The sequence below is a fragment of the Lutra lutra genome, chromosome 8, assembly GCF_902655055.1.
Source record: "Lutra lutra chromosome 8, mLutLut1.2, whole genome shotgun sequence".
NCBI classification, from domain to species: domain Eukaryota; kingdom Metazoa; phylum Chordata; class Mammalia; order Carnivora; family Mustelidae; genus Lutra; species Lutra lutra.
Genome location: NC_062285.1, coordinates 57,388,807 through 57,414,224, shown reverse-complemented (window position 1 = coordinate 57,414,224; position 25,418 = coordinate 57,388,807). Strand labels below are relative to the sequence as shown.

At 41.9% G+C, this 25,418-nt stretch overlaps 1 protein-coding gene and 1 pseudogene across 7 annotated transcripts in view; one reads left to right on the top strand and one right to left on the bottom strand.

The window, feature by feature from the left end:
- SLC11A2 (solute carrier family 11 member 2) overlaps positions 1-12,964 on the bottom strand; it is a 59,854-nt gene extending 46,890 nt beyond the window's left edge. Inside the window, exon 1 of one of the 7 annotated variants that reach the window (XR_007129497.1) lies at positions 12,739-12,931. Coding sequence is in view for 2 of the 7 variants with exons in the window: in XM_047742169.1 (XP_047598125.1) it covers positions 12,739-12,964 (226 nt within the window). In the remaining 5 variants the exon portion in view is untranslated. Of the gene's footprint in view, positions 1-10,853; positions 11,024-11,050; positions 11,073-11,100; positions 11,354-11,431; positions 11,668-12,738 lie in introns of those variants that run through there. The other 6 variants (XM_047742169.1, XM_047742173.1, XM_047742171.1 and 3 more) reach the window with 6 other exon arrangements.
- Positions 12,965-23,045: 10,081 nt separating this feature from the next.
- Positions 23,046-23,178, top strand: LOC125108158 (uncharacterized; annotated as a pseudogene).
- The last annotated feature ends 2,240 nt before the right edge of the window (positions 23,179-25,418 follow it).

The following is a 25,418-nucleotide window of genomic DNA, read 5'->3' as shown; positions in this document are numbered from 1 at the left end:
CCTCTGCCCCTCCCCCACTTGTGCTCTTTCACTCTTGCTCTCTCTCAAATTAAAAAAAAAAAAAAAAAAAAAGAACAATTGAGATAGCCCAAATCTGTTTTAAAAATTGCCCCTAAGAGGGCACGTGCACCCGAATGTTTATAGCAGCAATGTCGACAATAGCCAAACTATGGAAAGAACCTAGATGTCCATCAACAGATGAATGGATAAAGAAGATGTGGTATATATACACAATGGAATACTATGCAGCCATCAAAAGAAATGAAATCTTGCCATTTGCAATGACGTGGATGGAACTAGAGGGTATCATGCTCAGCGAAATAAGTCAATCAGAGAAAGACAACTATCATATGATCTCCCTGATATGAGGGAGAGGAGATGCAACATGGGGGGTTAAGGGGGTAGGAGAAGAGTAAATGAAACAAGATGGGATTGGGGGGGAGACAAACCATAAGTGACTCTTAATCTCACAAAACAAACTGAGGGTTGATGGGGGGAGGGGGGTTGGGAGAAGGGGGGTGGGGTTATGGACATTGGGAAGGGTATGTGCTATGGTGAGTGCTGTGAAGTGTGTAAACCTGGTGATTCACAGACCTGTACCCCTGGGGATAAAAATATATTATATGTTTATAAAAAATGAAATTAAAAAAATAATAATTAAAAAAAAGAAAAAAAATTGCCCCTAAGAAAGTCTGAAATACTGAATACTAAAAAACATGTAACTTAAATTGTTTTCCCCCTATAGTTAAAAAAAATTTTTGAATTTGAAATACTTCTTGTAAAATTCTCCTATAGACAACAAAGTCCTCAAAATTATTTCACTGATTTCAGAGCTGTGTCCAACATTGCAAAGGTCTCCCTAAAATTAATTATAAGGCTTAAAGAGGAATGTCTTTGAACAGTCCTCTAATTCATCCCCTCTTTTTACCTCCCCTTCCCTATATGAATAAAATCAAAGACAGCATTAAAGTAGGAAAAGAACTCTCATAGAGGTAACCAGAAGTGTCTGCATGGTAGCGACTAGTTAAATAAATGTGAACAGGAATTTTTAAGTTGACTGGCAAAATTCACAGCAAGGTAGTCAGGAATCACTCTTGCAAAACAGGGAAGGACCAAACACTTCCATCCAATTTAGACCAGGGGGCACTGCCCCAAAACCTCCACGAAAGCACATGTAGGGAGCGAAGTCCTTAAACACTGAACAAAAATTGTTCTCTGGGGGAAAAAAATTGAGATTATAATAAATAAAATAAAAGTTGACTGGCAAAGCCACCTCTTCTCTCTCTTGATGCTTCCCTTAGACAATTTTTCAGTGCCAGCAACATGCTGGTGACACAGTCAAAACTGCCAGATGCAAGAGATCTAGGCTTTAGAAAGTAATACCTGAGTTGTTTATTTGAGAGTAACAAGGAGTTGTCATAAAATGAAAAATTCCATTTGTCTTGAAGAAAATGTAAAAATTTCCGGATCCTTCTAAAATCCTTTTCCCTAAAAATCTCCTTTATGGCTAAAGTACTTGATATTTCTACTAAACCACTATTATTAATCTAACACCTATGTCGTATAAGACGTTCTTCATGAAAGTAAGCCCCTGTCCTGGATGACTGGGAGTCAACAAAACTCTGAAAAATTCAAGTGGTTTGAAGAGAGCTAATTATTTCCTGAATGCTATGTGTTTTTTTGGTTTTTTTTTTGTTTTTAAATTTTATTTATCCATTTGAGGGAGTGAGAGTGAGCATGAGAGGGGAGAAGGTCAGAGGGAGAATCAGACTCCCCTGATGTCTGGGACTCTGGGATCCTGGGACTCTGGGATCATGACCTGCACCAAAGGCAGTTGCTTAACCAACTGAGCCACCCAGGCACCCTAAACCCTATGTATTTTAATAAGGAAGATTACTAGCCACTTTTTTTTTTTAAATTGGAGATTATTGCTTTCTTTGTTTTTCATTCTATGTCAACAAATAAGTTCCATTTTCTGAGTCAGTCCATTGAGGATATCCACCTCATTAGTTCCAAAACTCAATTTGCCCTCACTGGGAATGAGGGGGAAAGAAACGGCTGAGAATAGCCATGTGAACCAATTACCGTTATGGAACTGAAGCAGTAATCAAAACTCCCAACAAATAAAAGTCCAGGACCAGATGGCTTCACAGATGTATTCTACCAAACATTCAAAGAACAGTTAATACCTATTCTTCTCAAACTATACCTATTCTTCTCAAACTATTCCAAAAAAATAGAAGAGAAAGGAAAACTTCTAATTTCATTCTGCAAGGTCAGCATAACCCTATGATACCAAAGACACTACAAAACAAAACAACTTCAGGGGCACCTGGGCTCAGCCAGTTAAGCATCCAATTCTTGATTTTGGCTCAGGTCAAGATCTCAGGGTCATGAGATCAAGCACCCCACTGTGCTCAGCAGGCAGTCTGCTTGAAATTCTCATTGTCTCCCTCTCCCTCTGCCCCTACCCCCCCAACCAAGTAAATAAATCTTAAATAAAAACAACCCAAAAAACTACAGGCCAACATCCCTGATGAATATAGATGCAAAAACCCTCAACAAAATATCAACAAACCAAATTCAACAATACATTAATAGGATTATTCATCATGATCAAGTGGGATTTATTCAGGTGGTTTGATATCTGCAAACTGGATATCTGAAAATAGCTGTACCATATTAACAAAAAGAAGGATAAAACCATACAATCATCTCAATAGATGAAGAAAAAGCATTTGACAAAATATCACATCTGTTCATCATAAAAACTCAACAAAGTGGATATAGAACGAACATACCTCAGAATATAATAAAGGCCACTTATGACAAATCCACAGCTAATATCATACTCAATAGTGAAAAGCTGAACGCCTTTCCTCTAAGATCAGGAACAAGACAAGGATGTCCACTATCACCACTTTTATTCAACACAGTACTGGAAGTCCTAGCTGCAACAATCAGACAAGAAATAAAGGCATTCAAATTGGTAAATAAGTAAACCTGGCACTATCTGCAGATGACAGGATATTACATACATAAAATCCTAAAGACCCCAGCAAAAAACTATTACAGGGGCGCCTGGGTGGCTCAGTGGGTTAAGCCTCTGCATTCAGCTCAGGTCATGATCTCAGAGTCCTGGGATCAAGCCCCACATCGGGCTCTCTGCTCAGCAGGGAGTCTGCTTCCCTCTCTCCCTCTGCCTCCCTCTCTGCCTACTTAGCATGTCTCTCTCGGGGCACCTGGGTGGCTCAGTGGGTTAAAGCCTCTGCCTTCAGCTCAGGTCATGATCTCAGGGTCCTGGGATAGAGCCCCACATCGGGCTCTCTGCTCAGTGGAGAGCCTGCTTCCTCCTCTCTCTCTCTGCCTGCCTCTCTGCCTACATGTGATCTCTGTCTGTCAAATAAATAAATAAAATCTTTAAAAAAAATAGATTTATATTAGGATCTCTCTCTGTGTGTCAAAAAAAAAAAAAACAAAAACAAAAAACAAAACCTATTACAAGTAAGAAATGAATTCAGTAGAGTCAAAGGATACAACATTAATACACAGAAATCTCTTGTGTTTCTATACACTAATAATGAAGTAACAAAAAGGGAAATTAAGAAAACAATCCCATTTAAAATTGCACCAAAAAGAATAAAATACCTAGGGATAAATTTAAGCAATGAGGTGAAAGACCTGTACTCTGAAAACTACAACACACTGATAAACTGAAGATGACACAAAGTAGAAAGATTCACCAAGGTTCATGGATTGGAAGAATAAATATCGTTAAAATATCCATACTACTCAAAGCAGTCTACAGATTCAATGAAATCCCTAACTGAACCCTTTGAATCTGTATTTTTTGTATCCTTTGGATAAATACCTAGTAGTTGCAATTGCTGGATCGTAAGGCAGTTCTATTTTTAACTTTTTGAGAAAACTCCATAGTGTTTTCCAGAGAGGCCACGCCAGTTTGCATTCCCACCAACAGTGTAAGGGGGTTCCTCTTTCTCTACATCCTCACCAATACCTGTTTCCTGCATTAATTTTAGCCATTCTGACTGGTGTGAGGTGATATCTCCTTATAGTTTTGATTTGTATTTCCCTGATGATGGTATTGGCACAAAAACAGAAACACAGTTCAGTGCAACAGAACAGAAAATCCAGGGGTGCCTGGGTGGTTCAGTGGGTTAAGCCTCTGCCTTTGGCTCAGGTCATGATCCCAGGGTGCTGGGATTGAGCCCGGCATCAGCTCTCTGCTCAGCGGGGAGCCTGCTTCCCCCTCTCTCTCTGCCTGCTGCTCTGCCTACTTGTGATCTCTCTGTCAAATAAATAAATAAAATCTAAAAAAAAAAAAAGAACAGAAAATCCAGAAATGAACCCACAACTATATGGTCAATTCATCTTCAACAAAGCAGGAAAGAACATCCAATGGAAAAAAGACCGTCTCTTCAACAAATAGCATTGGGAAAACTGGACAGTCAACATGCAAAAGAATGAAATTGGACCATTTTACACTATACACAAAAATAAACTCAAAATGATTTAAAGACCTAAATGTGAGATCTGAAACCATAAACCTCCTAAAAGAAAATATAGGAAGTAATCTCTTGGACAACCAGCCTTACCAACATAGTTACGGATATAACTCAGGCAAGGGAAGCAAAAGCAAAATAAACTAGAGATCTATATATAGATATATAGATATATGGATATATGGATACAGATCCCCATATATATGTATGTATATATATGGTTACAGGGAGAGATATATATATATTTATATATATATATACACACCCCAAAATAAAAAGCTTTTGTGTGTATATATATATACACACACCAAAATAAAAAGCTTTTCTACAGCAAAGGAAAACATCAACAAAACAAAAAGGCAACCTACAGAAAGGGATAAGATATTTACAAATGATATATCTGATAAGAGGTTAATATCCGAAAAATATAAAGGACTTCTAAAACTGAAGACAAAAATAATCTGATTAAAATTGGACAGAGAGCCTGAATAAACATTTTTCCCAAATAAGTACAGATGACCAACAGACACATGAAAAGATGCTCAATATCACTAAACATCAGTGAAACGCAAATCAAAGCCACAATGAAGTATCCCCTCATACCAGTGAAAATGACAAGTATCAAAGACAAGAAACAAGTGTTTATGATGATGTGGAGAAAAGAGAACCCTTGTGCACTGTTGGTGGAAATATGAACTGGTATAACTACTGTAGAAAACAATATGTTGATTCCTCAAAAAATTAAAAATAGAGGGGCACCTGAATGGCTCAGTCGGTTAAGCCTCTGCCTTCAGCTCAGGTCATGATCCCGGGGTCCTGGGATTGAGCCCCTTCTCTGTTCAGCAGGGAGCCTGCTTCCCCCTCTCTCTGCCTGCCTCTCTGCCTACTTGTGTTCTCTCTCTCTGTCAAATAAATAAATAAAATCTTTAAAAAAAAATTAAAAATAGAAATACTATATGATCTAGTATTTCCACTACTGGGCATTTACCCAAAGAAAACAAAAACACTAATTCAAAAAGATATATGCAACCCTAGGTTTACTGCAGAGTTATTTACAACAGCCAAGATATGGAAGCAACCCAAGCGTGTATAGGTAGATGAAAGGATAATGAAAAAGTGATAAATACACACACACACACACACACACACACACACACACACTAGACTATTACTTAGCCATAAAAAAGAATGACATCTTGCCATTTGTGACAACCCAAATGGACCTAGAGGGTATTATGTCAAGAGAAACAAGTCAGGGGGTGCCTGGGTGGCTCAGTGGGTTAAGCCGCTGCCTTCGGCTCAGGTCATGATCTCAGGGTCCTGGGATCGAGCCCCGAATCGGGCTCTCTGCTCAGCGGGGAGCCTGCTTCCTCCTCTCTCTCTACCTGCCTCTCTGCCTGCTTGTGATCTCTCTCTGTCAAATAAATAAATAAAATCTTTAAAAAAAAAAAAAAAGAGAAACAAGTCAGACAGGGAAAGACAAATACCATATGATTTCACTTACATGTGGAATCTAAAAAGCAAAACAATGAACAAATTCTTAAATATAGACAACAAATTGATGGTTTTGAGAGTGGAGGTGGGAGGGAACATGGGCAAAATAGGTGAAAAGGGATTAAGAGGTTCAAACTTCCAGTTATAAAACAAGTCATGGAGATGAAAAGTACAGCATAGGGAATATAGTCAATAATATTGTGATAACATTATATGGTGACAAATGGTAACTCCATTTACCAGTGGTAAGTATCCTATAATGTATAAAATTGTCAAATCACTGTTGTACACCTGACACTAAGGTAACACTGTATGTCAATTATAATAATTAATTTTTTAAAAAGCCATGTGAATTTCTAAATTATTCTTGAGGATGTAAAGTTTAGAATTTTTAAAATTTAGGTGTAAGTGTATCCTATTTTTCTCTTATGAAAATGAATTTGATAAAAGATGATAAAATGAAGAAAAGATGGGCTGAGGACTGATTACACCTACTTCTGTGAAGGAACAAAGTGAAAAGTCCCTGTGGTGTCAGTTTAAGAAAAAGGTCTCAAGGGACGCCTGGGTGGCTCAGTTGGTTAAGCAGCTGCCTTTGGCTCAGGTCATGATCCCAGCATCCTGGGATCGAGTCCCGCATCGGGCTCCTTGCTCAGCAGGGAGCCTGCTTCTCCCTATGCCTCTGCCTGCCATTCTGTCTGCCTGTGCTTGCTCTCTCTCCCTCTCTCTCTGACAAATAAATAAAATCTTTAAAAAAAAAAAGAAAGAAAAAGGTCTCAAAATTCTAATCCTCACTACCTAAGTAGAGAATGTCTTCATATTAGAATGTTTTCAGCCAAAAGCCACAGGAACACACCCAGTTCATAAAGTACAAACAGTACTCCTATTGCATCATGTGCTTAATACGAACCAGGGTTTCTGTATGTGTATGTCTTTCTCACTCTGACACAATGGCCATTAAGATACCAGCTTAGGGGGCACCTGGGTGGCTCAGTGGTTAAGCCTCTGCCTTCAGCTCAGGTCATGATCTCAGGGGCCTGGGATCGAGTCCCACATCGGGCTCTCTGCTCTGCAGGGAGCCTGCTTCCTCCTCTCTCTCTCTCTGCTTGCCTGTCTGCCCACTTGTGATCTCTCTCTGTCAGATAAATAAAATCTTTAAAAAAAAAAAAAAAAAAAAAAAGATACCAGCTTAGGCTGTTCTTTGTCTTACTGACTTTGTATACAGAGTAATATTATCAAAATTGAGAGAATCTCAATCTACCAGAGACTACAATTTCAAATCAACATCAAGTCTATGGTTCTCACCTGAGCTGGACGTCTGTGACTCTATGTTTTAGAGTTGAAAGAAAAACCTGACATTGAGAACATCTAACGATAAAAAAGAAGAAAAAGAAAATGTTAAGCAGCAAAGAGGGAGAGAGTCAGATATAGGGAGAAAGAGGACAGTTGATAATGAAACTGGCTGGCTGGCTGTCAAAGATGATAACAGCTGGGAGAAGTGTGGCCAGGCTTCAAGAAGTACTGATCGCTTAGACAAAAATATCACTCATCCACCAGAGACTTCAAAATTAGAAGGGCCTGACACCTACAAAACAGAACTTTTCCTGACCATTGCTGAGGCTTAACTAGCTTTCATACCTCTTTGATGGTTCATAGGTCAGGCTCACTGAAGTCTTCCTTCTACATAGCTTGCTTGGTCTTTGTTCCTCTCAGTTCTCATAGAGAGTTTCCTCTGATTTCCCCCTAACCAGAGGTACACAGCAGTGTGTTTCCCTTTGGGGGAACCAACCTGGCCTCCAGGCCTCACACATGGATCCTAGAACACAACTCTCAGCTCTGTGAACAATTTCAAAGACCCCTTTATATTGAAGTAAGACAGTCTATTAAACACATTTATACCCACTCATGCCTCAGAAAAAATATTTTGCCCTCACATTTGCTTAATTTTTCTCTCAAAAATGTGACGAATGATTATTATTGAACTACTCAACTCATTTATTCCAATGACACATATTGGTCCCTTGGATGTAACCTGGCCTTAACAATTTGAGTACATATTTTCCTTGACATGTCTTTTCTTAAAGCAAATAAAGATTATATGCACAGACAACATTTACTACAAGATTGCTACAAGATTCTCTGGTTGCACATATGCCTCCTTCTGCTCTCTGGAGCCTGTTAAATTTTTAATAATTCACTTGTAACCTTCTCCTTTCATTACCTAGGAGTTTTAACAGACACTTGATCATGAGTGACAAATGGACCAAACCTAACAAAAACAACCCATACAAGATGACCTACTAGCAGTAAGCACAAAGAAACAACCGAGAACTCTAACTTCCCAATTTAAGTTTTTACTGGAAACTGGTCCTTACATTAAAAAATGTAAATTACTGGGGTGCCTGGGTGGCTCAGTGGGTTAAAGCCTCTGCCTTCGGCTCAGGTCATGATGTCGGGGTCCTGGGATCGAGCCACATCTGGCTCTCTGCTCAGGAGGGAGCCTGCTTCCCCCACCCTCCCTCTCTGCCTGTCTCTCTGCTTATTTGTGATCTCTGTCTGTCAAATAAATAAATAAAATGTAAATTACTTCAGCCTTAAATTAAAAGTGGAAGAGGAATTAGACAATAAATACTTTTATATTCCATTCTGATGTTATTATACTTTATAACACAAACAATGTTGCATTTTATCCATGATATTCCTGATGATACCTGAAGGGCTCTTCTTTGTGTCTTCATGGGCCAATAAATGTTAATTGCTCAATATATGTTTGTTAAATTATCAAAAGAATAAATGGCATCTGATGAGTGAGATGACAAGGGTCAAGGTCTTCCAAATTCTTATATTCTGCATATTCAAATGCTCCCTACCTTCTTTTCAAAAATATTTTATTCAAACCAGAGAGACTCAGATGACAAAAATGACAACAATACTAGGGAAAAAATGCTTCCCTTTCTGCCTCAAACACTCAACTCTTTGAAGATATCACACCCCTTCCTCTTTATCCAGGCTGAAGCAAAAAGACACTGTTCTCTACTCTCAACAAGCCAACATTCGAATTTCGACCCTACAGAACTACTAAACTGTCTCATTCTAGAGCTAAGTAAGTGAACTTATAGCATCCCTACTTCACCCAAATCGGGCCAGCATACTGCTGCAGTCAGCGATGCTCTTTTTCATAAATACAGAGTTTCTCATTTTGTGATTATGCTATGTGTATAAACAGCAGCTTTCACGGAAGGAAAGAATCAGAAAACAGTAGTACAGTCTTCCACTAGTGCCTTCCAGAAAACACCAAGAAAACTTGGAACTTTAAGCTCATAGAAAGGGTATAAATCTGTCAGCAGATATTTGTATTTCTGTACATGGAGAGACAACAAGGAATAAAGAGGTCTTTGACTCCACAGCACCCACCCAAAAGATGCTATTTTTATGGATACCATTCTCTAACCTCTACCCTTACTTCCCTGAGTCGAAACAGAAGTAAAGCTGCTTAGTAGTTGCTGTACAGAGTAATCCAAGAAACCACAGCTGATATCCTAACACTAAAGATTAGATTCATACCAAGCTTCCCCATTCATTAACAAGAAATGCAGCCAGGCTGCCCAGAAATTCCCCTCCCGAGTCCCACAGCCATCCCGGAAACATGAGAAACCAAGTATGCTGCAATCCAGGCCTTTCTGGTATTGGATCCAAAATAAACTGTGCCTAGCCTAAGGCTGTAAATGAAATATTTTCCAGTAAAAAACTAAACAGCCGAAGAAGTTCTGAGGTTTCATTTAACCAACACAGCTATCACAGACATTCCTAGTACAGCGATAGTTTCCAACCTTATTTAATTTTATTTTTTTTTAAAGATTTTATTTATTTATTTGACAGAGAGAGATCACAAGCAGACAGAGAGGCAGGCAGAGAGAGAGAGGAGGAAGCAGGCTCCCTGCTGAGCAGAGAGCCCGATGCGGGACTCGATCCCAGGACCCCGAGATCATGACCTGAGCCGAAGGCAGCGGCTCAACCCACTGAGCCACCCAGGCGCCCCTCCAACCTTATTCAATGATTAAAAATAAACACCCAGTAAAAAGCCTCTAATCATATGGAATTATATTATACCTTCAGGTCAGCATTACTGCCGTGGATGGAAAACAAGGGCCTAAGGGTTCTTTCAGGATAGGCTCAGGATTCTGAGCAAAGATTAAGTAAGTAGTAATGTCAGAATTCTTTAGTTTGGAATCTTTAGGGGAAGGCAGGCACAGATAATAAAAACTCCTACATTCCAAGAACTGTTCTAAGCACCTTATGTGTATTTTTACTTTACACTCACCAACAACCCTGTGAGACTGATATTATCAATCCCCATTTTAAGTACTGGGAAACAAAAGAATCAAGAGACTAATAAGCAGCTTACTCAAAGGGTTACACAGCCAAGAAGTGGTGCAAACTGGTGGGCCTCCGGTTTCACAGGATCAAGATAAACAGCGTCCCACTAAAATTATGGCCAGCAAAAGTTTCTGCAAGCCTATCTGCCCTTGCCTCTCCTTCCACAGAATTTTGCCTTTTGTCTTCCACTTTAAAGATATGCCACCACGTTCCTTTAACTTCACAGCACTCCTCTGAAGGCAACAGACAATATGATTACGCACAGGTTTCTCAACTTCTCCCCTAATGAAGTCGTCGGATCCATGAGGTGGGTCATTGGGGATATCAAAAGTGGAAAGGAATCCAAAGACGGACTATCAAAATACAAGCGACATCTTTAAAAGCAGGGATCTAGGAAACCGACCAGTCGGAGAGCGTCCAGCCCACTTACACACCGTGCCACAATGCCCCCTGGAGTAGTACCTGGAGCCTGGCAGGCGCACAACAGCCCTACAACCAATCTACACACGAGCACTCAGCGGCCTCCCCAGGCCCTGCACTCGAAAGCGCTCCACGGTGTCAGCTGCACGAGAGTGAACTTGATTGTTGGAGAGGAGCGGCGGGAGGCCCCGGGAGCGGGCGCGGGCCCAGGGCTCTGCAGATAAGGAAGCTGCCAGGACCTTGCCCCGTGCCCGTCGCCTACTCTGCGGCCTGAAGCGGGTTAGCGCACCCTGGGTCACGGATTCCCGCGCGGCGGCAGGTCCAGCCGGGGGTTTGGCCATTTCTCTTAGGCCTCGGCGGGGAAGGGACGAGGCCCCCACAACCTCGGGCGTCCGCTTCCCGCCCCCCGCTCTCCATCTTTCTTGGAAAAATGCTGCTCCGTCTGGCCCCCCGCGCCTCAGGCCCTCCCGACCCGCACCGTCCCCAGCTGTCCGCACGGCGCCCCGCGCGCCCCATAGTGGCCCCGGCGCCTGCTCCCACCGTCGGCCGCCCTGCGCCCTCCGGGCCCGCCTGGGGAAAGCGGTGCGGCCGCGTGACCCCTGACCCCGCCTGCCCGTCGCCTTACCGGCTCCGCAACCACCTGACAGGACGCCCTCGCGCTGGCCGCTCCATATCCCGGGAGCTAGCGCCAAGACGGCCAACCCCCTACACGCCCCGCGATTGGCCGACAGGACCGCAGTTGCACATTCCTATTGGCTGGATTCCTCGTATTCCCCGCTGCTGCAGGCGCGCGTGGCGGGTGGACGGCGTCCCGAGGCTCCGCCCGCCCCCGGGTCAGGCTGGAGGCGGGGCCACGGGGCCCCGGCGGGAGGTGCCTCCGGCGGGGCCATTGCCTGCGCGCGGCAGGATCGCTGAGTGCGGATTTGGAGCTTCCCATGGCGCGGGCGGTCCCGGGACACGTCAATTTCCCACCGTAGTTAGCCGCTGCCTCACATTAGATACTGGCGGTCGAGCCCCTTTTTTTCTGTAGACTTTGCCCTACGAGATACGTCACCGCCACCTAAAGTTTAGCCAACCCCGCAGGACCATTTCCTGTCGTCCCCGGAGCCACATCGTAGCATCTTCGGCCTCACCAAAAGCAATCCACACCTGGGAGAACCGCGAAACACCAGCTAGTGCCGCCAGTTACAGCGCATCAGGTGCCCTATTCCCATCCTGTCTATCTCGCTTCCCCCCGCCCCCCAGGCTTTATCTCTGTCTACCTAAAAGCAGTCCCACTCCAGCCCCAGCCTCAATCTCACGCGCCAGTCTTTCCCTGAAGATAATGGCCAGACTAGTAGTGCTTTAGAGGGAAGAAAAATGGTCTGACAAGCCACCCTCACTTTAAACAGTGTCCTTTAGACCACCCAGAAACATTTTCGACACCTCCCTACAGCTTGCATTAAAGATAACCAAGCTTATTTAACCAAATTGTAGACCTAGAAAGGAAAAGCATCACCCCTTCCAACTTCTTTTTTCATGTAAAAACTGGTAGGAGAAAATTTTATTAGATAGTAAAAAAGAGTCCAAGAGAGGATGATAGGAGAGTGAACTGCAAAAAGAAAAATCAAAATCAAGTACAAAGTAAAAAACTCAGGGACAAAAAAAGTGGGCCGAGCATCATCAGTTATCTGATACAGGCTGGTTTCCATACAGAATTTCTCCTGGAGAGAAAAAGAAAATGCACAAATTAGTTCAGAGAATCTCTCAACAAAACATCTGGGTAGTTTCAGCAAGACTTGATGAAGTCCCTCCAGACCAGAACCCCTCCTTTGGGAACCTCCGCTGCAACTAGAAAATAAAATGGCTAGAGCCATTCTTGTCACCCTGCCAGCTCTGCTCAGCTGAGCAACCTCCTTGGGCTTTTGCATACTTGCTGGCTACTTACTGAGCTCACAGTGTGGAGCTTCCTCCATCTTAGGTTGCTTCTTCATTGTGCAGACTGGATTAGACTTTTCCCAGTGTCGGCTCCTGCCTCTATATATGCAGACAAGCGCGCCTCCCTGGGTTAGATAAGGGCACTTTGGCTGCCCTGAGCAATAGCACATTGGTAAAAACACCGCGGGGAGTTTCAAGAGGCAAGCCACACCCTTCAAAGCCTGATCACATTTCATCTTTGACCTGCCATGAAAAAGGAAGCATCATATATCAGCCACTCCTGGATATTAATGAACAACTAATTGAGTTTGAAAACTTTTATTCTAAGATTTCATCTTTGATCGGTTTGGCAGGAGCTGGAGGCCAACCTGTGAGTACCAGTGGATGAAAGGGGTGGGGTAAAAGGAATTGCCTTCCTTCAGGATGCCACTCCCCTTAGTGTGAAGCTAGTTGGGGCACTGGTACCAGGCCAGCATGTGTGCAAGGACTCTGCTCCCCTAAGGTGTGAGCTGAAACCAATTAACCCCAAGCCTGACAGGCTACCAGTATTTTCCATAGGTGTGTGCAGCTCTGATGCAATTATGCGGAGTCTCAGTGTGTGGGTAAAAATACCGCCCAGCCTATTCCTTGGGCTCTGAGGGACCTGCTGGCATCAGCCTGGTTAATCAGTGATCCTTAGGCCGACCACAAAGCCATGCAAACCCCAGGACTGGGGTGCCTGATGGAAAAGAAAAAGAAAAAACAAAAACCAAAAAAACCCCGAGACTGTAGAAAAAACAAATCCAGAGCAAGTCCAGAATTTCTCAATCTGGGAGGAGGGGAACTGAAAGAATGAGGAAATGATGCCTCTGGCAAATAGTTTAGTGGACCAGCTGAAGGCACAGGTGGAAAGGAGAGAGAAGGGGATGGGTGAGGAGAATGAGGTGGGATACTGGGAGGAAGAAGTTGCTGCCTTCAGAAAATTTCCTGATAGTTTTAAAGAAAATCTGCTTAATACCATGAGAAACATATGCAATAAGTATGATAGAAAGAAATATCTTAGAATGGAAAAGAAAGAAAAGAGTAATAGATTTATATAGTCAAAGTAAGCTTCTAGCAAGTGGTTCTGCTTCCTCCTCAGAACAGCCATAGGGTCAGTAGAAGAATCTATGGATTTCCTGCCCTGGACCCAGATGAAGATCTCTTTGCTCCAGGATGCACACAAGCACTTAAAGTCATATCATGACAACTTGACCTGCTCTCTGTCCGTGTTCTGCCTCAGACGAGTTCCTTAATATAAAGCTGCCTTAGATGGGGTAGGCCACCAATTTAACCCCCTTCAAAAGAAAGTAGAAGTACATATGAAATCATCCATGGGCTAAAATGTTGGAGGAAAAAGCCCTATTTTTGTTTAGGGATTCCAAAAATAGGAATGGATTTTACAATGAGACTCTACCATTGCTCCTGTTTCCTTTACTCAGCAATTTCTGCCAACATATATGCTCTATTCATTGCGGGTCTGCAATTCCTATGCGATTAATTAAATTCTTACTACGTATCTATATCAAACACCATATTTAATGTCATGAATGTGACATTATTATCCTCACAATAGATTTGTAAGGCAGGAACTGTATTTTGCAGTTTAGGAACCTAAGTCTTAGGGAGGTTTCTTGCCTAAGTACATACATCTAGTTAGAAGAACCAGGCTTTGAGCACAAATCTGTTCTTCAAGAACCAGCACTCAACTACCATACCGTATTGCCTCTATTGTGTACACCTAAAACAATTCCCTTTCATTCAAATCTAGTTTGAAAATGATCTTTCATTATATCCTATTGTAAGTTCCCCGAACATTCCACATTACCACCCTAGGCAACTCATTCCTGTATAGATGTTAATATGTATTTGCCTCATGTGTGCCCTTTATTGAAAAAGAAGACTTTTCTTTCCATGCCTACCTTCTACTCGCTCTCCAAGTATTCTTTTTGATGCTTTTGTTTTCTCTGAAACAGCTGCCTGGATTTTAACCCCCCCACCCCTCCCCTTCTTTTTATTATTATTATTAATAATAATAATATTATCATCATCCTCATCACTAATATTAAGCTTCCCTTAAAATATACTCCCCTGACTCCTCCAGGCAGCATTAGCCCTACATTTTGTCTTCTACCCAAGGACCTCTTATTCTACTCTATCATTGGCTCATTTTGTATATATCTGACAGCCTACTATATGCCAGGCCTACATGGGGTAGTACAGATACAACCACAAAAAAAATAAGCACAGCCCCTTACAGGGTTATTGCTTTTGTGCATTCTTCTCCCACTAAATTGTAAGCTTCTCCGCAGGGGTGATCATCTTATCTTTGTACACCTGCTGCTAACAAAGGCCAGCTCCATGGGAGGTGTTTCATAAATGTATAAGCCCATTTTTTAATATGTTACAGCTGACATGTTGCCTGACAGGGCACTACAGAATAATAATTAGGATACATCTGTTTCTATGTGTGTATCTATTTCCAAAGTTGGGTCTTACCTATCCTAAAAATATTCCTCCCTTGACTTCTGCTAGCCTGGTAATGCTATTCCTGTGATAAACACTGGAATGCACAGGCAGGACTCCCTTTGAGAATGAAGGACTCAGGACCCCAGCTGTCTGAATTGGGAATGCTGCTGGCAGATGGTCCTCAGCTGTCCTGTCATGCCCCTTTCTCAGGCAGCCCACACTGAATGACTGATTTATGTGAGAGTATAATGATTCAACCTTCTCATCCCTAAACAGGGACAGCTCTGAAGGTTGGTTAAGCCTTTGTCCTATATCACAGCCCAACTTCTCCTTCTGTGAAGATTTGCTTCCTTCTCTTCCCTTAGTGGTGATTTTAAGATCACTTCCTAATAAATTTGCTGCCTCCATCTAAGTTGACTTCCTTTCTTAATTCTTCCCGTAACCCAAAATCAGTGTTTCTGAAAAAGTGATCTGCACTCACTCTACTTCCTCAACACTCATTTATTTTTCCACCCTTTGTGGAAATTACTTTCTTGTTAGCTAAGTGATATCATTATTGGCCATCTATGGTCAGAAATTCTTCAGCTCTTGTCACATTCGAAATGTACCACTGCTCTTCCAGCTCTTTCTTTGGATTCCATCATACTCTGTTCGCTGGGTAGTTCTCTTGTTTTGTTTTGTTTAAAGACTTATTTATTTTATTTATTTTTTAAGACTTATTTATTTTAGAGAGCGAAGAAAAGAGCATGCGCAGGAGAGGCAGAGAGAGAGGGAGAGTGAACCTCAAGCAGACTCTGCGCAGAGCCTGACAGAGGGTTGGGTCTCCTAACCCCAAGATCACAACCTGAGGCAAAACCAAGAGTCAGACGCTTAACTGAATGCACCAGCCAGGTGCCCCTAGTTCTCCTATTTGGATTGACGTTCCTCGACTTTCTTCAATTCCTATATTTCTCCTCTGTCCTCCTATTCCTTAAATGTAGGCATTCCTTAGGTTCAGTCCTTAGTCTGCTAACTCTATCTAATCTCTGCAACTTCAGTGTAATAGTACCAGGGCCCACCCAGCATCAGACACATTTGTGGGACAGGTTGGAATAATGGAAAGAACAAACTCTTAAGAGTAAAGTTGATTCCGATTACAGGTCTAGCCAGCTAGGAAACCCTGCGTGTTATTAAATCTTGGTGTTTCGTTTCTTTATCAGAAGAGGTCGGGTATGATACCGACCTCATAAGGATGTGCCCTCTAATTTTTTGTTCCCCAAATGTACCAGTGTTCTTTTTTGCCTCCCCATCTTTTCACAGGCTGTGCTTCTGTGGGAACATTCTTGGCTTATGCATCCTTCTTCTGGCTAACTCCTACTCACCACTGAGGTCTCACTTTATTTTATTTTTTTTAAAGATTTTTATTTATTTATTTGACAGAGAGAGATCACAAGCAGGCAGAGAGGCAGGCAGAGAGAGAGGAGGAAGCAGGCTCCCTGTCGAGCAGAGAGCCCGATGCGGGGCTCGATCCCAGGACCCTGAGATCATGACCCGAGCCGAAGGCAGCGGCTTAACCCACTGAGCCACCCAGGCGCCCCTGAGGTCTCACTTTAAATGCTTCTTTCTCCAAAAGCCTTCCATGAGCCCAGTGTCTGAGTGAGGCTTGTCTTCTATGTAGTCCTATGATGCACTATGCTGTATTCTTCCCTTTTCCACAGCACTACCCCACTGAGTTGCTTTTCCTATTTGATTTCTTCCTGAGAGTCAGGACTTTGTCATGTTCACTAGTGTATCCTCAGGGAGGACTCCAAGGCTATGGTCACATCCCTTCATAGCCATAGCATCATTTCCTTCTTGACTGTGATTCCCAAAGGCCATTATTCCCTGTATCCTCTTTCCCTGAGGTCTGTTACCTTGACTCACAGTTCTAGTATCCACTTATCAAGACCTAACTCAAATGCTACCTGCTCCTTAAATCCTTTCCTGATTCTCACAGGATGTGACTTCTACTGCTCCTGAATCTTTGTAGGGGCTTTTTGGCTCATATTTTTCCTTTTATTAATTATTTGAGTTTATTCTCTACTTTCTATCACTAGATTATGAGCATCATATAGCTATACATACTTTATTTTATATCATTCACTGCACCTAGCAATATACTTAGCACATCCTTAGCACTCAATAAACATTTGTGATATTGAGCTTCAGCTAAAATTTGACTTTACATATATGTAACCCATAACCATGCTTTTCAAACTGGGTTTCAATCCATCTTATTGAGTGACAAAATCAATTTAGTGGGTCACAATCAGAATTTTTAAAAAATGAAACAGGAAACATAAAGACTGTCACACATACTAAGGTAGGTATTGCTTCATTAAACTTTAATAATGTGCGTGTAGTTTCTTACCGTAGAGGTCAAAAAAGGTGGAAAAACACCACTGTAATACATATGCATTATTTCAGTCAGCTGATTACAAGCTCCTTGATGAGAGAAAGCAGATCTGGCAAACCCTAATCTTAAAATCAGTGAGAACCAACCCCCTACTCTGAGTCCCACTCATACCACGAAGCTGCCCAAGGGAGTAAAAGAGGGACTCAAGGCAAACAGCAAGGTCGCATCTTAAGTGAGCACAAGAGATGGAAAAAATAAATTCATGAAGAAACCCTACAAATACTTAAGCAGATGAAGAGTATAGAATAGGCCTGGGATTTAGAGCCTGATGACCTACATTCATTAGCTGTGTGATGCTGAATGAACTGCCAGACTTCTCCAAGCTTCAGTTTGACCAACTAAAAGAATAACATATATCCCACCTCACATAACTGTGTTAAAATTAGGTTCTAGGGGTGCCTTAGTGGTCAGTTGGTTAAGTGTCTGGCTTGGACTCTGGTCATGATCTTCAGGTCATGGGATCAAGCTCCACGTCTGGCTCCCTGCTCAGCAGGAAGTCTGCCTCTCCTTCCCTCTCTGCCCCTCTCCCCTCATCATGTGCATGCTGCACGCTCTCTCTCTCAAATAAATAAATAAAATCATTTTTAAAAGTTAAGTTTTATAGGGGTGCCTGGATGGCTCAGTGGGTTAAAGCCTCTGCCTTCCGCTCGGGTCGTGGTCCTGGGATCGAGCCCCATGTCGGGCTCTCTGCTCGGCAGGGAGCCTGCCTCCCCCCCCCCCCTGCCTGCCTCTCTGCCTGCTTGTGATTTCTGTCAAATAAATAAAATCTTTAAAAAATTTTTTTTAAAGTTAAGTTTTATATACACAGGCACACAAGATTATTTTGTGAAGTATAGATGTGTTACAAAATTTTAGGTAAAAACTTACATGTGTTATTCAGTAAACAAGTGAAAACTGATGTGGTATGAATTATACAGTTAGATGTGTCCTGGCGGGGGGGGGGGAATAAATGTGCACTAGGCATGATTTTCATCTTGATTTTTGACTGTGAGTGACAGCCAGAAACCCATTCAGGCCGGTTGTGCTCAAAGGGAACTGAACATCCTCACATGAGTGGGAAATCCAATGGCACATCCAACTTTGAGCTGGGCTGGACCTGAGGACTCAAATATCGCCAAGCACTGTCCACCTGTCTCTTTCTAACCCCCTCTCACTCTGGGCTCTGCATCAGTCCTAGCATGATCTCATTCTCATGCAGGTTCTCCTTGCACAGTGGAACCATAGCCATCATCAGCTCTGGACTGATGTGATCCTCACAGCTGGCAAGGTGAGGGTATCTCTTTCCTTACTGTTCCAGCAGAAGCGTCAGGGAGGGCTCTGTCTGACACCTAGCATAGGTAGGTATCATGAGCTGAAAACAGGGCCCAGGGATGCCTAGAACACAAGCTGACCCTTAGAGTTAGGGGGTGTGGTCAGCCCTACCTGAGTCACCTGGACTGAAAAAGAGATTGTGGGGAGTTTTCTGTAGGGGTGGGGTCAGAGATTCAGAATGACAGAGATTCAGAGTGACCAAGTTTCTAAAGCTGAATAGAAGTAGTTTAGAAAGACTTCATGGTTTCTTCTGTTTAACCTCACTGTACAGAAGAAATTGGACCCAGGGGAAGCTCAGTAAATGGTGTTAGTGGGGATAATGACCCATGTACCATAGTGAATAGCAAGACCAGTGGCAGAGGTCCTGGGTGACCCTACTAATGCTGGGTGGGGAGAAGTCTTCTTACCCCGTCCTTTTGCTCTGATTGCTGTGGACGTGCCAGGCAGCACAAAGTGGCTCCTGAGGGTGGTTCCTGCTGATGCTGGGTAAAGGTCCCTTATCCAAAGTCAAGGACTAACACAAAGGAAAAATTCCTCTGATCTCAGTCCTTAGCAAGGGTTATGGTTATGTCCTCTGGAAGAAGAAAAGCTTGGGGTGGGGCCTGTTTGTGGGGGGGTGGGTGTGGAAAGGAGTAGGAGAAGTCAGAAAGCAAGACACCTGCCCTCCCTAATTGATTGGTGACAATTTCCCTGAACTTGGAACCCCTATAACCATTCCCTACTTGGCACTGCTCTTCATCTAGCGATGCCCTTATCCTTGAATTGACCTGACTTCTGGCATGTTTGATGTTAATTCTTTACTGTCCATGGTAGCTAGATTGGTCTACCTTTTTTTTTAATTGTCAGATGGATATGTCCTTTGCTTATCTGTTTCTATTAATTTTCGTAGTGTATGAATTCTTAGACCATGTTCATGAAAATATATATTCTCCATTTAGTTTAGTGTCTACCTTAATTGCCGATTACAAGCAGACACTGATAAAGGCTTTTTGATGATGATTATGACTGTAAATTACACTAGAAATCAAAGGCTACCTGTTGTAATTTTGGACTGTAGCTCCTCTGGACACACCAACCTCCTCTCTTGTAAGTCTTTTCTTGCAAACTGATTTCCACTGGACTCAGCCGAAACCTTCAGTTTGATGGCCAGGAGACCTGGGTTCTAATCTCAGATTCACCAACTTCCATGTGACTCATAACATACCTTAGCTTCACAGTCTTCTAGTGCAAGACAGAAGAAGTTCACAGGACTTACAGGTAGGGACGAGAGGTAAAATAAGAAACTAGATGGGGTGGTGCCTGGGTGGCTCAGTCAGTTAAGCAAATGCCTTTGGTTCAAGTCATGATCCCAGGGTCCTGGGATTGAGCCCCAGGTCAGCCTCCCTGCTCAGTGGGGAGTCTGCTTCTCCTTCTTCCCCTGTGAGTGCACTTTCTCTGTCTCTCACTCTTCCTCTCAAATAAATAAAATTTAAAAAAAGACAGAGCAGATGGGATAGATGTGGAAGGGCTTCAAAAGTAGGATGCAATGGGGCGGCTGGGTGGCTCAGTGGGTTAAGCCTCTGCCTTCGGCTCAGGTCATGATCCCAGGGTCCTGGGATCGAGCCCCGCATCAGGCTCTCTGCTCAGCAGGGAGCCTGCTTCTCCTTCTCTCTCTGCCTGCCTTTCTGCCTACTTGTGATCTTTCTCTCTGTCAAATAAACAAATAAAATCTTAAAAAAAAAAAAAAAAGTAGGATGCAAGGATCCTGTCAGAAGTCTTTCTCCGTCAGGGCCAGCTCTCTGAGACACTCTTCTTTCTCCCTGCAAGCCCAGTTCTTCTTCTAGGAGCCTCAGGTTCCTGCTGTGAAGGATGAACCATCCTTGCATTTCATCTTTTGCAAAGATTCCTCCCAATGACTCTCTTTACCTCATTTTCGCCTTTTGCTTCTTCTTCACAGGCCTTTAAACAGCTACTTGTCTTAGCCTGGAGGTCATTTATATTCCCGTTCTGCTATTTCTAAGAGAAAGACTTAGATGGAGGAGGAGATAAGGTACCTAGGGTTCCAGAGACAATTACTGAAATGAAACATGTGGTAGAGTCAAATGACTACCATGTTTCAGAAGACTGAAAAGGAACAGGCAAAAAGAAACTCCAGGTGAATTAAAGACCTAAAATTGTAAAACAAAACCTTCAAAATTATCTGAAAAAATACATAATATTTTATGATCTTAAGATAGAATTTAAAAGATCAAATTATGGGGGATGCCTGGGTGGTTCAGTCAGTTGAGCGTCTGCCTTCAGCTCAGGTCATGATCCTGGGGTCCTGGGATCGAGTCCAGCATTGGGCTCCTTGCTCAGCAGGAAGCCTGCTTCTCCCTCTGCCTGCTCTGCCTGCCTCTCCCCCTGCTTGTGCTCGCTCTCCCTCTGACAAAAAAATAAAAATCTTTTTAAATTAAAAAGAAAAGATTGAGTTATGAAAAAGTAGAAGTTATAATAGCCAATTTTGATAAAACTAACATAAAAAATATTAAAAACTTGTCCACAAAAGATCTCTTTTTTCAGGAAATGAAAGGTGTTGGTAAGGATGTAGAGAAAGGGGAACCCTCTTACACTGTTGATGGGAATGCAAGCTGGTGCAGCCACTCTGGAAAACAGTATGGAGGTTCCTCAAAAAGTTGAAAATAGAGCTACCCTATGACCCAGCAACTGTACTGTTAAAGATTTACCCCCAAAGTACAAATGTAGTGATCCGAAGGGGCACGTGAACCCAAATGTTTTATAGCGGCAATGTCCACAATAGCTAAACTATGGAAAGAGCCTACATGTCCATCAACAGATGAATGGATAAAGAAGATGTGGTGTGTATACACACACACACACACACACACACACACACACTGGAATATTATGCAGCCATCAAAAAACCTGAAATCTTGCCATTTGCAATGATGTGGATGGAACTAGATGGTATTATGCTAAGTGAAATAAATCAGTCAGAGAAATAATTATCAGATGATCTCACTGATATGAGGAATTCGAGAAGCAAGACAGAGGGTCATAGGGGAAGGGAGGGAAAAATGAGACAAGGAGGGAGAGAGGAGGGAGGGAGGGAGACAAATCATAAGAGCCTCTTAATCTCAGGAAACAAACTAAGGGCTACTGGAGGGGAGGGGAGCGAGAGGGATGGAGTGGATGGGTGCTGGACATTGAGGAGCGTATGTGCTATGGTGAGGGCTATGAATTGTGTAAGACTGATCACAGACCTATACCCCTGAAACAAATAATGCATTATATGTTAAACTTTGCTTAGCAAAAAAAGGAAAAAAAAAAAAAGACTTTTTTTTTTTTTTTTTTTTTAAGGAGGATTCACACCCAATGTGGGGCTTGAATTCACTACCCTGAGATGAAGAGTCACATACTCCACCAACTCACCCAGCTGTCCCTCAAAAGATATCTAAACAAGGTTAAAATACAAATGACAGATGGGGAGATAGGGAGAAGGTATCTGCAACATACATGCCTATCAGAAAATGATTGATATCTAGCATCTGGAAAGAATTCCTATAAACAAATAATAACAAAAGGAAGATAACCCAATGGAAAAAATGGACAAAAGGTATAAATAGGTGATTACCAGAAGACATTCAAATAACCAATAATACATGTAAAAATCTATTCCACCTCTCCACTACTCAGGAAAATGCAAAATAAGCTGACAATGAGATTCCTTTCACATCACTTGGATTAGCAATAATTTAAAAGTGTTACCACTGTAAGTGTTGGTGAGAAGCTAGGACTTGCGTATCCTATAAAATTGACACGACCACTTTGGAGAGCAACCTGGAAATATTTACTCAAGTCTAGAATGTACGTGTCCTTTGATGCAGAAAGTCTATTGTCTTAGAGCAGTGTTCTCAATCCATGAGTGGGTCATGAAATCGATTTAGTGAGTCATGTCCAGCAGTTTACAAAAATGGAATAGAATAGGAAATAGAGTGCATATAACCCAAGTAGATATTGCTTCACTAAACTTGCTTCATATAGGAAATGAGTCTGATATAAAATGTATTTCATACTATGAGTTATGGTTTAAAAAAAACACTCTGATCGCTTCTCAGCTTTTTGGCTAAGATCAAGTGTAATATCTGTTCTTATCAGTTTAAAAAAACACTCTGAAAACACTGCTTAACAGAAACTTTCATACATAAGAACAAGGAGATTTGTTTAAGGACATTCCCTACAAGGGAATGTTTGTAATGTAATAATGAAACATTGGAAACAACATAAATCTTCATAGTAACAAACAGAATAACAAATTGGAGTGTATTCGTGTGATGAATACCACACAGCAGCTCAAATTAATGAATTTGGTCTACATAGATAAATTTTGAAAACAAATTTTAGGGAAATAAAAACAAATGCCACATGAACAGGCACCTGGATAGCTCAGTTAAGCATCTGCCTCCCACTCAGGTCACGATCCCACAGTGCTGGGATCAAGCCCCATGTCCAGGTCCCTGCTCAGCGAGGAGCCTGCTTCTCTCTCTCCTACCTTCTCATGCTCTCTCTCGCTATCTCTGTGGCTATTTCTGTTTCTCTCTCTGAAAATAAATCAATAAATAAAAATGAAAAAACAAATGCCAAATGAAACCAATTATGGGGCGCCTGGGTGGCTCAGTGGGTTAAAGCCTCTGCCTTTGGCTCAGGTCATCATCTCAGGGTCCTGGGATCGAACCCGAATCAGGCTCTCTGCTCAGCAGGGAGCCTGCTTCCCCCACTCTCTCTGCCTGCCTCTCTGCCTACTTGTGATCTCTGTCTCTGTCAAATAAATAAATAAATAACCTTTAAAAATAAATAAATAAATAAAAGTCCATATGCTATTTGAGCAGATGTAGATGTATGTTCAAAAATATGTATTATACATTATAAGATATAGTCAATATATAATTATGTTATATTCATGTGTTCATACATATGTAATATATATTCAATATGCAATTATATATTATAATATATATATTCAAAATATTAAAAGGGGACTGATATAAAAAGGATGCTCAGAAAGGGAATGAAATGGGACTTTAGGTGGTAGATACATAAATGAATGTTATAGTATTGTGTTCTCTTCCTTTTAAAAAATTTAAAAAAAATTTTTTTTAGTAATCTCCACCCAATGTGGGGCTTGAACTCATGACCCCAAAATCAAGAGGTTCATGCTCTTTGAGCCAGCTAGGTGCCCCCAAAACATTTTTATTTTCTCTATTTTTATTTTGGGGGGATGCCTGCCTGGTTTAGTCAGTGGAGTGCACAATTCTTGATCTCAGGGTCATAAGTTCAAGCTCCATGTTAGGTGTGGAATCTACTTAATATATATATTAACTAGTATATATAAATACATATATGTATATATAAATATTAATATTTTATTTTTAAAGTAATCTCTATATCCAATGTGGGGCTCAAACTCATGACTCTGAGATCAAGGGTCACATGCTCTACCAACTAAGCCAGCCACATGCCCCCCAACATTTTTTTAAGATTACTTATTTATTTGACAGAGAGAGAGAGAGTGAGAAAGCACAAACAGGGAAACAGAAGGGGGAGAGGGAGAAGCAGACTCCCCACTGATCAAGGAATCCAATGCGGGACTCAATCCCAGGACCCCGGGATCATGACCTGAGCCAAAGGCAGAGGCTTAACCAACTGAGCCACCCAGGCACCTCCCCCACAACAACATTCTTAATAGATAAGAAAAAAATGCAATTAAGAAGTTTTCATCTTGTTCAGAATTGAGAGGGTATCATAAAATTGTATAGAGCACTGGTTATTAAAAGTCTTTCATCCTGTGATTTTTTTTTTTTATTATTATTACCTTGGGAAGAATAACCTGCCAAAGGCAGCCTGTCAAACTCAATGAATTAGTATCTAAAGTTGGCAAATCACTGCGATTAGAATTTCTCCTAGCAAAAGAGATTTCTCTTTCCCTTAAGTCTCATTTCTTTCCTATCTTTGGACATGCTGCTCCCTCTTCTCACAAAGCCCTTCCTTCAGTACTTGTCTGCCAGGCAATCTCCAATTTATCTTCCATCATCTATTTCAAACCTGACTTCTCTTCATTTGGATGCCCCACCCCCCACTGGTAGAATTCATCAACTACTACTCCTTCTTTTAATTCTCACTGTGCCTTGGACATTTCTGTTATAGCACCTAACACATGATAGCACAATAATTTTTGAATGGAGTCTTCTCTACTAAATCTCTGAACTCTTTGAGAGAAAGTTCTGCCTCTAATTTGCCTTTGTTTTCCTAGAATCTAGCAGAACTGCTGTAGAGTGGACCCTCAAATGTTTGTAAAATGAACACCAAATTCTGATGACTAACTAAATGGCATGGGTCTTGGGAGTTCAAATCTGATTCCCATTTTCACACTGCAAATCTGGAGCATTTAAAGGTGGTCACCATTTTGGGGTATTCTAGTG